Raw genomic sequence first — 15,067 nt, forward strand, 5'->3', positions numbered from 1 at the left:
AATGCAGTTGTTGTGATCGTTGGGTTCACAGTGCTTGTGTCCCAATGGATGATGCATTGTTATTTGCCGGGTCAGATGTGTCTCTAAAGTTCCTTTGTAAGGACTGTTGCTTTACAGACAACAAGTATGACATGGCCAAGGCGTTAGAAAGGTAAGTAATTTTCATACATACCTTTTATTATAAGCTATACAAATGCGAAATTGGGTTTTTTATATTATTAATAGAGAGTGAAACATGGTACAAGAAAAATAAAATAAAATATTTAATTTCAAAGAAGACAATCTTTCACCTAGTTTATTATATTTCATTTATTTCTTATTTCATTTAAAATGTATTTAATTTACTTAATTTAAATTACTAAAAAATCAGAATTAAAAATAATAAAATAATACTCAATTAATATTCTTCTAAAATTAGTATTTACGTTTTTTTTATTGCTACTTTTATTTATTTTCATACATTGAATAATTTGAAAGTGATAATGAGTTAATTAGTTCCAATAAACAAAATAATCATTACCTCACACTTCTGTTAGATTGTTAATTGGGTTGTTGTTTACTGACACGTGCCCATTACATAATTAATCATTAAGAGATAATGAAATTATATTACAGTATGGACACTCTGCATTAAACAGGCTTGTGACTGTCTTGGTATACCAAGGCTGCATTACCAACACCAATAATTATAATAATGAAAAATAGAACACAAATAAATATTTACAACTATATACAATATGTACATCCTATGTTAGTTTTCTGTCAAAGGGTAATAATGTTCAATGTTTCACCAATAATTTTTGATTATTTAAAATAAAAAATTATTAAAAAAAGATATTTTAATAAAGTTAATTTGAGTTTTCCTGTTAAAAAAAGCTTTCTTCTGGCAAATTCTAATTTGTAAATTATAAAATATGTAAGAACTTTTGGATTATTTTAGTCATTCGATGTTAAAAAAAAACCCTCTTCTTAAACAAAATACATTGCACGTGGAGTCATTGAGAAAATAGTTCAGTTCATTTCCTAACTTTGTTAATAAACCAACTGACCGACTTCCTCAAAGCTACTAAGAGGGCACGGTACCCTCTTCAGTGAAATGTATCCCGTCACGAGCTTCGTATTCCACCCTATAAACATTAGTTGGCTTGAAATAATGTACAAAATGATTTTCAAGAGCTATGCTTTTCATCATTTTGTTCACTATCTCTCGGCGAACTGTATGCTCATCGGGAGTGCAATACCAAGGCCCGGACCGCTTCATAACTGACATGAATACCACTGATACTCCTCTCGAAAGACAAGCATAAATAAAGTATTTCCGCGGACTATGACAGATAAGCCCGTGCCTTGTGCAGGATATCTTAGTAGTTATAAATTTTTACAATAAATTCTAAATAAAGTATTTCCGCGGACTATGACAGATAAGCCCGTGCCTTGTGCAGGATATCTTAGTAGTTATAAATTTTTTACAATAAATTCTAAATAAAGTATTTCCGCGGACTATGACAGATAAGCCCGTGCCTTGTGCAGGATATCTTAGTAGTTATAAATTTTTTACAATAAATTCTAAATAAAGTATTTCCGCGGACTATGACAGATAAGCCCGTGCCTTGTGCAGGATATCTTAGTAGTTATAAATTTTTTACAATAAATTCTAAATAAAGTATTTCCGCGGACTATGACAGATAAGCCCGTGCCTTGTGCAGGATATCTTAATAGTTGTAATTTTATAGATTTAAAGGGGCTTAGTTAACATCCATTTCTAAATCACAAATATAAAAATATGATAAAGATAATATTTTTTTAATAATTAAATTAAAACAAAAACTAATTTAAATAGTTTACTATTCCATATTTTATTTTAAAAAATGCCCACCCTCACATTGTTCATTGCCGTGACGTGGCGTGAGGGCTCCACTTTGGTGGTCTAAGATGAACACGTTGAGGGATTGTATGCAAATTTTCTTTTCTTCATTTCTTACGTTTTCCTTGGTCGCCATCTTGGAAGTACACACCGATATCCATAATTTTATAATGATCAATATTAACTTACCTGCAACTTTTTTTTTATTTTTAGGTTATAAAATACACTTCTAATATAATTTTATTCAATAATATATGTTTAAAAGTCACTTAAATGTGTTAATATTGATATTTGAAGAGTTATTCGGTAATTACATGAGTTATTCGGATAATAACACTGTTATTTGGTAATTCGTGTTACCCTCAAAAGTTCAAGCGACTGGGTCAGTTGGGATTAGCGATAAGTTGTATGTGAAGTTCGACTTAAGCCTTATCGCTATTTGGAATCTGCGATGCTTGACTCAAGAATCCGCAACGCTTAACCAGAGAATCTTGAAGATTGCTTGAACTATATTGACATCATACAACAATAACTTTTTCATTGAGGTATCTTTTTAAACCAATTATTACACGATTAGTTTGACCATATTGGATAGGGGGCAGATTTTTTCGAAAGAGGTGGAAACAGTATGAATGTATGGAAAATCCTATGCATGTTTCTAAGCAACTGCTCTGTTTTAATGATGTGTTCCCGTATTTTTCACACTATTTTTACCTCTATTATGAAAATCTGCCCCCTATCCAATATGGCCGAACTAACCGCGAAGAGTCCTATTATGACGTCATTGGAAGGCTATTTTAAATTTTTGCTTTGATGCCTTCTTGCGACTGTCAAAGTAAGACTTTAAAGAAAAAAAATATAATAGCCTTTCAACATAGACGTACTAGAGGGAAACATAAAGGAGTTGGTCCGGTAAGAACCGATTTTGGCCTCAAATTTCAGGTTCATCTGACGAAAGATTTTGACCACTTTTTAAACACTTAAGTGTCTATTTTATTTGAATTAATTAGTTTATGTGAAAGATTTTAACAGATTTAGTCATTAAAACGATCCGATTCAAGCTCAAATATGAAAAATCTACCTAATATGCCGAAAAAGGTCACTCGGTAGCCCGTCCGCGTCTAACGTGCGACACCTCGATGAAAATTTCACCCTCGTAAATTTTTTTTACCGAGGGTATAGTTTGCCGGCCTCGATGGTCGAGAGACCCGCGGTAGCCTGTCCGCGTCTAACGTACGACCAACTTATTAAACTACGAAGCCACTGTACATAATGTATACATGTTATTGTTAACTATTTTTCTTTTGTCATATTAATTTTAAATTAAGCCATATGTACATAGCACACAAGTTCCAGAAAGTTTTACACTCCTTCCGAGGAGTCTACTCCTGTATTCGGAAGAAGAAGAAGTTCAAGACGTCATACATCATGTGCATGTAATTATTTGGTCTAACTTTCTATTGTGAAGTCAACATTTTAGGGGAACACGTGTGATGTCCAGTTATGTCCAGCAGACAAATAGCTATAATGTGAATAGACGACTATCAAATTTGTGCACTTACCTGTAAATTTTGTTTATCTCAATGGTTTGATTGTTCTATCCTGTTGTTTACACCGATTGACCTCAAACATGTCCTAATCCTGTCAACCAGTGTAAGTTGTTCAATTAAAAACAGACTCCAGATTAGTGTGTAACAACATAAATTAGGACCTTCCAAGGAAGTTTGCTTCAGTGTGACTCAAGGGAAACAAATCACAATGAAATCTTCAATAACAGACACCATTTTCGTCTTTTTTTAGCTCACCTGTCCCGAAGGGACAAGTGAGCTTATGCCATCACTTGGCGTCCGTCGTCTGTCGTCGTCTGTCGTCGTCGTAAACTATTTCAAGAATCTTCTCCTCTGAAACTACTGGGCCAAATACTTTCAAACTTTAACTGAATGTTCCTTAGGGTATCTAATTTGTAAATTGTATCCGAAGTTTTGATCTATCAACAAACATGGTCGCCATTGCTAAAAATAGAACATAGGGGTCAAATGCAGTTTTTGGCTTATAACTCAAAAACCAAAGCATTTAGAGCAAATCTGACATGGGTAATATTGTTTATCAGGTCAAGATCTATCTGCCCTGAAATTTTCAGATGAATCAGACAACCCGTTGTTGGGTTGCTGCCCCTGAATTGGTAATTTTAAGGAAATTTTGCTGTTTTTGGTTATTATCTTGAATATTATTATAGATAGAGATAAACTGTAAACAGGAATAATGTTCAGCAAAGTAAGATTTACAAATAAGTCAACACGACGGAAATGGTCAGTTGACCCCTTTAGGAGTTATTGCCCTTTATAGTCAATTTTTAACCATTTTTCGTAAATCTTAGTAATCTTTTACAAAAATCTTCTCTTCTGAAACTACTGGGCCAAATACTTCCAAACTTTAATTGAATGTTCCTTAGGGGATGTAGTTTGTAAATTGTATCCGAATTTTTGATCTATCAACAAACATGGTCGCCATTGCTAAAAATAGAACATAGGGGTCAAATGCAGTTTTTGGCTTATAACTCAAAAACCAAAGCATTTAGAGCAAATCTGACATGGAATAATATTGTTTATCAGGTCAAGATCTATCTGCCCTGAAATTTTCAGATGAATCAGACAACCTGTTGTTGGGTTGCTGCCCCTGAAATGGTAATTTTAAGGAAATTTTGCTGTTTTTGGTTATTATCTTGAATATTATTATAGATAGAGATAAACTGTAAACAGGAATAATGTTCAGCAAAGTAAGATGTACAAATAAGTCAACATGACGGAAATGGTCAGTTGACCCCTTTAGGAGTTATTGCCCTTTATAGTCAATTTTTAACCATTTTTCGTAAATCTTAGTAATCTTTTACAAAAATCTTCTCCTCTGAAACTATTGGGCCAAATACTTCCAAACTTAAACTGAATGTTCCTTAGGGTATCTAGTTTGTAAATTGTATCCGAAGTTGTGATCTATCAACAAAAATGGTCGCCATTGCTAAAAATAGAACGTAGGGGTCAAATGCAGTTTTTGGCTTATAACTCAAAAACCAAAGCATTTAGACCAAATCTGACATGGGATAATATTGTTTATCAGGTCAAGATCTATCTGCCCTGAAATTTTCAGATGAATCAGACAACCTGTTGTTGGGTTACTGCCCCTGAATTGGTAATTTTAAAGAAATTTTGCTGTTTTTGGTTATTATCTTGAATATTATTATAGATAGAGATAAACTGTAAACAGCAATAATGTTCAGCAAAGTAAGATTTACAAATAAGTCAACATTACGGAAATGGTCAGTTGACCCCTTTAGGAGTTATTGCCCTTTATAGTCAATTTTTAACCATTTTTCGTAAATCTTAGTAATCTTTTACAAAAATCTTCTCCTCTGAAACTACTGGGCCAAATACTTCCAAACTTTAACTGAATGTTCCTTAGGGTATCTAGTTTGTAAATTGTATCCTAAGTTATGATCTATTAACAAACATGGTCGCCATTGCTAAAAATAGAACATAGGGGTCAAATGCAGTTTTTGGCTTATGACTCAAAAACCAAAGCATTTAGAGCAAATCTGAAGTTGGGTAATATTGTTTATCAGGTCAAGATCTATCTGCCCTGAAATTTTCAGATGAATCAGACAACCTGTTGTTGGGTTGCTGCCCCTGAATTGATAATTTTAAGGAAATTTTGCTGTTTTTGTTTATTATCTTGAATATAATTATAGATAAAAATAAACTGTAAACAGCAATAATGTTCAGCAAAGTAAGATCTTCAATTAAGTCAATTTGACCAAAATTGTCAATTGACCCCTTAAGGAGTTATTGCCCTTTAAAGACTTTTTTCACAATTTGTTCATCATGTTGACTTACTTTAAAAAAAATTCTCCTTTGAAACTGCTGTATCAATTTCAGCCAAACTTAGGCTAAATGAGTTTCAGAGTATCTAGTATAAATTTTATATTTTATTTCCTTGTATGTCAAGAAACATAGCTCCTATGGCTAAAATAGAACATAGGAGAAAATGATTATTTTTTTTGGCTTTTGAAGAAAATAGGACGATCCAAAAAACATTTAAATAAATTGAAAAGCCAAAATAATCATTGATGAGAGATTTAACCAAAAGAATTAAGGTGAGCGATTCAGGCTCTTGAGAGCCTCTTGTTATCTATGCAATTGCAAAACCATGTCTATTGCAAAGGTTTTGATAATGAATATTTTGTAGAAATGAGGAAAAGATGAAACAGTTACCACGATTATCTGGTGCCCTCAGAGCATTTACTGATGTTGGGTATACTCAGGCAGATTCAGAGCCTGTATCTAATGAACACAAACGTCAACACATAGCTCAATCAAAGACAGAGGGATTGACTTGGGAGAAACTTACATCAGATCTCAACAAACAGGCATCCGTAGACAAGACAGACCTTAGTAAAACTCTGAAGGAACTGTCTCAATGTGCCAAGAATATAGGTAAGAACAACAAACAGGTATCTGTAGACAAAACAGACCTTAGTAAAACTCTGAAGGAACTGTCTCAATGTGCCAAGAATATAGGTAAGAACAACAAACAGGCATCTGTAGACAAAACAGACCTTAGTAAAACCCTGAAGGAACTGTCTCAATGTGCCAAGAATATAGGTAAGAACAACAAACAGGCATCTGTAGACAAAACAGACCTTAGTAAAACCCTGAAGGAACTGTCTCGATCAATGTGCCAAGAATATAGGTAAGAACAACAAACAGGCATCTGTAGACAAAACAGACCTTAGTAAAACTCTGAAGGAACTGTCTCGATCAATGTGCCAAGAATATAAATAAGAACAACAAACAGGCATCTGTAGACAAAACAGACCTTAGTAAAACTCTGAAGGAACTGTCTCAATGTGCCAAGAACATAGGTAAGAACAACAAACAGGCATCTGTAGACAAGACAGACCTTAGTAAAACCCTGAAGGAACTGTCTCAATGTACCAAGAATATAGGTAAGAACAACAAACAGGCATCTGTAGACAAAACAGACCTTAGTAAAACCCTGAAGGAACTGTCTCAATGTGCCAAGAATATAGGTAAGAACAACAAACAGGCATCTGTAGACAAAACAGACCTTAGTAAAACTCTGAAGGAACTGTCTCAATGTGCCAAGAATATAGGTAAGAACAACAAACAGGCATCTGTAGACAAGACAGACCTTAGTAAAACCCTGACGGAACTGTCTCAATGTGCCAAGAATATAGGTAAGAACAACAAACAGGCATCTGTAGACAAAACAGACCTTAGTAAAACTCTGAAGGAACTGTCTCAATGTGCCAAGAATATAGGTAAGAACAACAAACAGGCATCTGTAGACAAAACAGACCTGAGTAAAACCCTGACGGAACTGTCTCAATGTGCCAAGAACATAGGTAAGAACAACAAACAGGCATCTGTAGACAAAACAGACCTGAGTAAAACCCTGACGGAACTGTCTCAATGTGCCAAGAATATAGGTAAGAACAACAAACGGGCATCTGTAGACAAAACAGACCTTAGTAAAACCCTGAAGGAACTGTCTCAATGTGCCAAGAATATAGGTAAGAACAACAAACAGGCATCTGTAGACAAGACAGACCTTAGTAAAACTCTGAAGGAACTGTCTCAATGTGCCAAGAATATAGGTAAGAACAACAAACAGGCATCTGTAGACAAAACAGACCTTAGTAAAACCCTGAAGCAACTGTCTCAATGTGCCAAGAATATAGGTAAGAACAACAAACAGGCATCTGTAGACAAAACAGACCTTAGTAAAACTCTGAAGGAACTGTCTCAATGTGCCAAGAATATAGGTAAGAACAACAAACAGGCATCTGTAGACAAAACAGACCTTAGTAAAACCCTAAAGCAACTGTCTCAATGTGCCAAGAATATAGGTAAGAACAACAAACAGGCATCTGTAGACAAAACAGACCTTAGTAAAACCCTGAAGGAACTGTCTCAATGTGCCAAGAATATAGGTAAGAACAACAAACAGGCATCTGTAGACAAGACAGACCTTAGTAAAACTCTGAAGGAACTGTCTCAATGTGCCAAGAATATAGGTAAGAACAACAAACAGGCATCTGTAGACAAAACAGACCTTAGTAAAACCCTGACGGAACTGTCTCAATGTGCCAAGAATATAGGTAAGAACAACAAACAGGCATCTGTAGACAAAACAGACCTTAGTAAAACCCTGAAGCAACTGTCTCAATGTGCCAAGAATATAGGTAAGAACAACAAACAGGCATCTGTAGACAAAACAGACCTTAGTAAAACTCTGAAGGAACTGTCTCAATGTTCCAAGAATATAGGTAAGAAATTGTCAGTGCACTAATAAATCAGGAAAATTGGTGTTTAAAAATGGGCCAAGACAATGGTAAGAAAATAAATTTGAGAATGGAAATTGGGAATGTGTCAAAGAGACAATAGCTCAACCAAAAAACAAAAAAACAGCCTGAGGTCACTTCAATGGGTCTTCATTACAGCCAAAAATCCGCACCAAGAGGAGGGCTTTAGCTAGCCACTGAAAAAAACTATGTACTATAAAAAAAGAAGATGTGGTATGATCGCCAATGAGACAACTCTCCACAAGAGACCAAAATGACACAGAAATTATAAACTATAGGTCACCGTACAGCCTTCAACAATAATCAATACCCATACCACATAGTCAGCTGTAAAAGGCTCCGAAATGACAATGACAAAACTAAAGGCCTAATTTATGTACAAAAAATAAACAAAAAAACAAATATGTGACACATAAACAAACAACAACTAGTTTAGTGAAAATGGATGTCACACTAAACACTAAAACATATAGATGAACCAAAATAAGGATAACAGACAACAAAGGCCTGAGTCGAAGTAAAGCAAATTTAAGATAAATTTTAATTGTTGAATTTGAATAAATGAGAAAATGAATCAAAGGCTAGCAAAAAAAAAGTATAAGACTGGTAATCCTGGCAGACAACTTTAAAAAGTCATATTTTAAGTCATACCTACACCATGTTTAAATCTTACTTACTATATGTATTTATAGTTGGATCTGAAGCATCATCAGAAACAATAGAAAGTGGTGCAGCCTTTCTCTTTGATGTTTTCAAAGATGTGGATAAAGTTGGACCAACACAAACAGCCAAACTTAGAAATATATTTGGACCTTTTCCTGCCACTGCTGCTACTAAAGCCTGTATTCTTGTTAACAGAGTAGTAACATGGATACCAGAGGAATCATCACTGTTACTAGGTAACCAGGATAGAGAGGAGGGGGACGGTGAAGCAACAGTTCAAGAGTTTGGGAAAGGGATTAAATTTGCTTTTCCCAAATTTGAAGAGTTTCAAGATTTGTCAGAGTCAGAGACAGATGATGACGATGAAGAGAAAAATGCAATAGGAGATTTAAAATATTTAGAACCAACTCCACAGAAACCACAAAGAACACAACAAACATCAGAAAAGTATATTTTATTTTATAATAAAAATAAGATGTGGTATTATTGCCAATGATACAACTCTCCACCGGAGACCAAATGACGTAGAAGTTAACAACCAGTGGCGGTCATGCTTCAGTGATTCCATATATAGTCAACAAAATTCCCCCCCACCATTTTATGAATAAAAGACGAAGAGCTGTATAGCTCAAAATTGGCTCAAAATGGTTCTTGCTAAGAGAAATAATTATTTTACTTAAATTAAAAATCATTTTACAGATAGAGGCCCTAATTTCAACAACAACAATATTGTCGAACTTTCTTCTGAATGGGTGATGGACAACCAATACATATAAAATAAAGGCATTTACTTTTTGATAATGACTTATCAGCCAGATTTTCAAGTGAGCTACTAGAATAAAACCAAGTATAATGTTACTAAATGATTTATCGGTTTTGAATGTGATATTTATATATTACAGATTAGAATTTGATGCTGCCTGGCTGGAGACAGAGATGAGTAAATATTACTCCGAGGCAGACATTGGTTTGTCAATAGAAGATTTATGTTCTACAGTCTTTGATGTTTTGACGTCTTCTAAAACTGACACAGAATTACAGAATGATGTAAGTATTCAAGCATTCAAAACAGTACATACAGATTAGTAGTAATACCAAATGTTATACCTTACATATAGATATAATAAACTATTGGGTAACACATTATCACGTGACATGGAATATTAAAACAATATTTACATATAATTAGTAATACCTAGTGTTTCTTTGCAAACAAGGGGATCATAATTTTTACAGAAACATGAGATAATAGTGCCACCATTATAAAATAGAAAAAATTAAACAAAAATTATGTTGAAAACATTGTTTTTGATTTTAATAATGATAACTCTTTCAACAATTTCTAAAAAATGTGGCAAAAAGAAATAAGTAATACTACACGTATATGTAGTTAAGGAGGAAAATAAAGAAACCTAAGAAAGCCAGTGGCTGAAACATCTTAAATAATGGTTAATTACCATGATTGCTACAATTACAATGTATGTTCCATTTTGGTACTAATCTTGAGATGTATGTTTTTGTTTTTCAGTTATTTGAGTTTTTAGGATTTGATAGATTTGAATTGATACAGAGTCTGATCCAGAACAGAAAACAAATCATCAAAACAGCTTTAATGGAAGAAGAGAATGCTAAAAGTAAGAAAAATAGTCCCTCATTTTGACCAAACATAAAATAAGAGCAAACATGCTTCTATAGTAATAATAATATCAAAACAAGGTTTGAATGAATAAAGAAAAAATATTTGAATGTATTAACTGTTTAACTATTTAAATGTTTTTGCATCTCAACATATTCTCTGGTATTATAATTCCAAGTATATACCATTTAAAGAAATTGATTTATATATTTGAAAATGTATTTGAACAATTTAATTTAGAATTGATTAGAGTTTACATCAGCACTATGAAAACAATGTTGGATTGTTACCCTGAGCTTTGTTACATGGTTGGATGTGTTACAATAATCTGATTTATAATTGAATCTGGAATACTAGCAACAAGAATTCTAACAATAACTATTCTGGAAGGGGAAGTAATTCCTGCTCCACTGATAGGTACAAACTCTTGTATTGAATTCATGAAGACTGCATATATGATTTTTACATTGTTATTTTTTTTTCTTTCAGAAAAGACTGAAGCTGGTTTTAGTAGACCAACCTATGGGTGTCAAGTTACAATCCAGGTAAGGTCATTGTAGATCTTATGGGTGTCAAGTTACAATCCAGGTAAGGACATTGTAGATGTTATGGATGTCAAGTTACAATCCAGGTAAGGTTGTTGCAGATCTTATGGGTGTCAAGTTACAATCCAGGGTAAGGTCATTGCAGATCTTATGGGTGTCAAGTTACAATCCAGGTAAGGTCATTGCAGATCTTATGGATGTCAAGTTACAATCCAGGTAAGGACATTGTAGATGTTATGGATGTCAAGTTACAATCCAGGTAAGGTTGTTGCAGATCTTATGGGTGTAAAGTTACAATCCAGGTAAGGTCATTGCAGATCTTATGGGTGTCAAGTTACAATCCAGGTAAGGTCATTGCAGATCTTATGGGTGTCAAGTTACAATCCAGGTAAGGTCATTGCAGATCTTATGGATGTCAAGTTACAATCCAGGTAAGGTCATTGCAGATCTTATGGGTGTCAAGTTACAATCCAGGTAAGGTCATTGCAGATCTTATGGGTGTCAAGTTACAATCCAGGTAAGGTCATTGCAGATCTTATGGGTGTCAAGTTACAATCCAGGGTAAGGTCATTGTAGATCTTATGGGTGTCAAGTTACAATCCAGGTAAGGTCATTGCAGATCTTATGGGTGTCAAGTTACAATCCAGGTAAGGTCATTGCAGATCTTATGGGTGTCAAGTTACAATCCAGGTAAGGACATTGCAGATCTTATGGGTGTCAAGTTACAATCCAGGTAAGGACATTGCAGATCTTATGGATGTCAAGTTACAATCCAGGTAAGGTCATTGCAGATCTTATGGGTGTCAAGTTACAATCCAGGTAAGGTCATTGCAGATCTTATGGGTGTCAAGTTACAATCCAGGTAAGGTCATTGCAGATCTTATGGATGTCAAGTTACAATCCAGGTAAGGTCATTGCAGATCTTATGGGTGTCAAGTTACAATCCAGGTAAGGACATTGCAGATCTTATGGATGTCAAGTTACAATCCAGGTAAGGACATTGCAGATCTTATGGATGTCAAGTTACAATCCAGGTAAGGTCATTGCAGATCTTATGGATGTCAAGTTACAATCCAGGTAAGGACATTGCAGATCTAATGGATGTCAAGTTGCAATCCAGGTAAGGACATTGTACATCTTATGGGTGTCAAGTTACAATCCAGGTAAGAACATTGCAGATCTTATGGATGTCAAGTTACAATCCAGGTAAGGACATTGTAGATCTTATGGGTGTCAAGTCACAATCCAGGTAAGGACATTGCAGATCTTATGGATGTCAAGTTACAATCCAGGTAAGGTCATTGAAGATCTTATGGGTGTCAAGTTACAATCCAGGTAAGGTCATTGTAGATCTTATGGATGTCAAGTTACAATCCAGGGTAAGGTCATTGTAGATCTTATGGGTGTCAAGTTACAATCCAGGTAAGGACATTGCAGATCTTATGGGTGTCAAGTTACAATCCAGGTAAGGTCATTGCAGATCTTACCATATACAGCATGCTGGTGGTCAAGTTACAATCCAGGTAAGGACATTGCAGATCTTAACATATACAGCATGCTGGTGGTCAATATCTTATTATAAATCTGGTTGAATTAAACAGAATAAATATGATTTTGGTCTAAAAGAAATTTAGAATGTTAACACTCCAATAAATAAATCATCTAATAAATTTATTGAAATTAATAAGTTGAATTATTGATTCATAGTTGGAGGTAACTTTTTTCATTGTTGTTGGTTTTTCGGTTGCAATACCCATTACTACTAATAATTGTAATCAGGTTGCCAACAATTTTACTTAAATTGAATAATATGTGAAAAGTAGAATACTAAAAATGCCAAATTCCAAGGGAAATTAAAAATGGAAAGTCCTTTATCAATTTGGCAAAATCAAATACTCCAACACTTCAAACGAATGGAAAACAACTGTCATATTCATGACTTAGTACAGACATTTCCTTAAATAGAAAATGGAGAATTAAACCTGGTTTTATTGCTAGCTTAACCTCTAACTTGTATGACAGTCGCATAGAAATGTAAAGAGTAATTTGTACTGAATTCTGTGAACCCAAAAAAATAAAACATTAACTGATTTCTTAAAAATGAGAAAAAAGGATTATCACTTGCTGCATTAGGGACATTAGGTGTTACCTGTGCCCATAAGTATATATGTCCCGAAATTTGTTTCTATTGTCTAACTATAGTTTGCCTCCACCAAATGTTTTGAAACTTACAAAATGCTTATTACCACCAGATGTAGATCATGTTTAAATTTGGTTGGCGTCACATTTACCATTCTGGAGTTATGGCCTTTTACTTTCAGCATTTTTTCCCCCTCAGTTTTCCTGAACCAAATGCAATAAAAAATATATAAACGATGCTCATTACCACAAAACTCAAATCAAATTTGAATATAGGTGGCTTTATTTTTACCCTTCTTGAGTTGTGTTCCTTTATTATGTTATATGCAAGCTGTGGCATCTTTGTCCCATGTACCGGGTACACATTCTCATTTTATTGATATAAGAAACATAACTGGATCATTTTCAACCTTTTTATATTTTTTTTCAGTCTGAAGATGAGAAAAGGCTGATGAAACAAATGAGAAAGGATGAGAAACGTGGAGATAGACCGAGAACTGACGATATGGAATCATTTAACTTTGACCCTAAAACTATGAGGATGCAAAGGTAAACAAGGTCATATAAGAATCTGGAATTGTGATGCATGAGCAATGCTAGAGGTTAAAAACTGGGTGTAAGATTTTTGAAATTGTGGTTGTTTTGGTAAACACTCATCCATTCCTAACTTGAAATATAAATTGCAAAAGCAACACATGTTTTGGTTTTATAACAATTCTAAATTTTAATCGAACATTTAAGATACAAAATGTTGCCAAAACAGTAAATAATGAATTTTTCTTTAAATTTATAAAAACATGGTAACCAAATTCTGAATTTACAGTTACATACCTTTTTAATAGTGTATAAAAAAGAAGATGTGGTATGATTGCCAATGAGACAACTATCCACAAAAGACCAAAATGACACAGACATTAACAACTATAGGTCACAGTACGGCCTTCAACAATGAGTAAAGCCCATACCCCATAGTCAGCTATAAAAGGCCCCAATAAGACAATGTAAAACAATTCAAATGAGAAAAACTAACGGCCTTATTTATGTAAAAAAATGAACGAAAAACAAATATGTAACACATAAACAAACGACAACCACTGAATTACAGGCTCCTGACTTGGGACAGTAGCATACATAAGTAATGTGGCGGGGTTAAACATGTTAGCGGGATCCCAACCCTTCCCTAACCTGGGACAGTGGTATAACAGTACAACATAAGAATGAACTATAAAAATCAGTTGAAAAAGGCTTAACTCATCAGATGGACAAAAAATACAAATGGCTGTGGCCGGGTACTTATACAACCTGACACAAAAAGACACAATGAACAGATCTGAGAGTACTCGCAGTTATTTATACCTTTTTATTTTGTTTTTTGGAAGGTGGAGGTAGAGAGGATATATTGTTGTTAGATTGCACTATTGACATTCACATACCTTACTACATGTATCTTCATTAAGTCAGAAATAAAAAGTGCAGTTTGAAAAATAAATTAGTAATATTCTCGACATTCTATCAATAAAGAACAGTCGTGCATTGTTTTCTTATTTACTTTCAGAGAGGCAGCCCTATTGGCAGCTGCTACAGCTCCAATATTAATACAGCAGAACAGAGGAAACTATAAAATACCAGAGAAATATCCCAATGTGTATGACAGCATGGCTGAGGCTAGACAATCATCAGCATTTATTGCTGGTGTTAAGGTTTGTCTGTAAACTATAATATGATATTATATAGGATGTTACACCTCACTATATTTAATAGATTATTTTCAATCTATACAAAACAGCTGCACAAACATGTCTGGCATAGGAATGAGTGTTTCAACTACATGTATTTATGAT

At 34.2% G+C, this 15,067-nt stretch overlaps 1 protein-coding gene across 1 annotated transcript in view; it reads left to right on the forward strand.

Annotated features, from left to right (window-relative positions):
- LOC139493119 (activating signal cointegrator 1 complex subunit 3-like) overlaps positions 1 to 15,067 on the forward strand; it is a 221,832-nt gene that overhangs the window by 2,192 nt on the left and 204,573 nt on the right. Inside the window, exons 2-8 of the mRNA XM_071281281.1 lie at positions 6,104 to 6,351; positions 8,936 to 9,353; positions 9,809 to 9,953; positions 10,435 to 10,540; positions 11,032 to 11,087; positions 13,657 to 13,775; positions 14,782 to 14,926. Of these exons, the coding sequence (XP_071137382.1) occupies positions 6,117 to 6,351; positions 8,936 to 9,353; positions 9,809 to 9,953; positions 10,435 to 10,540; positions 11,032 to 11,087; positions 13,657 to 13,775; positions 14,782 to 14,926 (1,224 nt within the window). The 5' untranslated portion in view covers positions 6,104 to 6,116. The remainder of the gene's footprint in view (positions 1 to 6,103; positions 6,352 to 8,935; positions 9,354 to 9,808; positions 9,954 to 10,434; positions 10,541 to 11,031; positions 11,088 to 13,656; positions 13,776 to 14,781; positions 14,927 to 15,067) is intronic.

This window comes from Mytilus edulis, chromosome 10 (assembly GCF_963676685.1).
Source record: "Mytilus edulis chromosome 10, xbMytEdul2.2, whole genome shotgun sequence".
NCBI classification, from domain to species: Eukaryota; Metazoa; Mollusca; class Bivalvia; order Mytilida; family Mytilidae; genus Mytilus; species Mytilus edulis.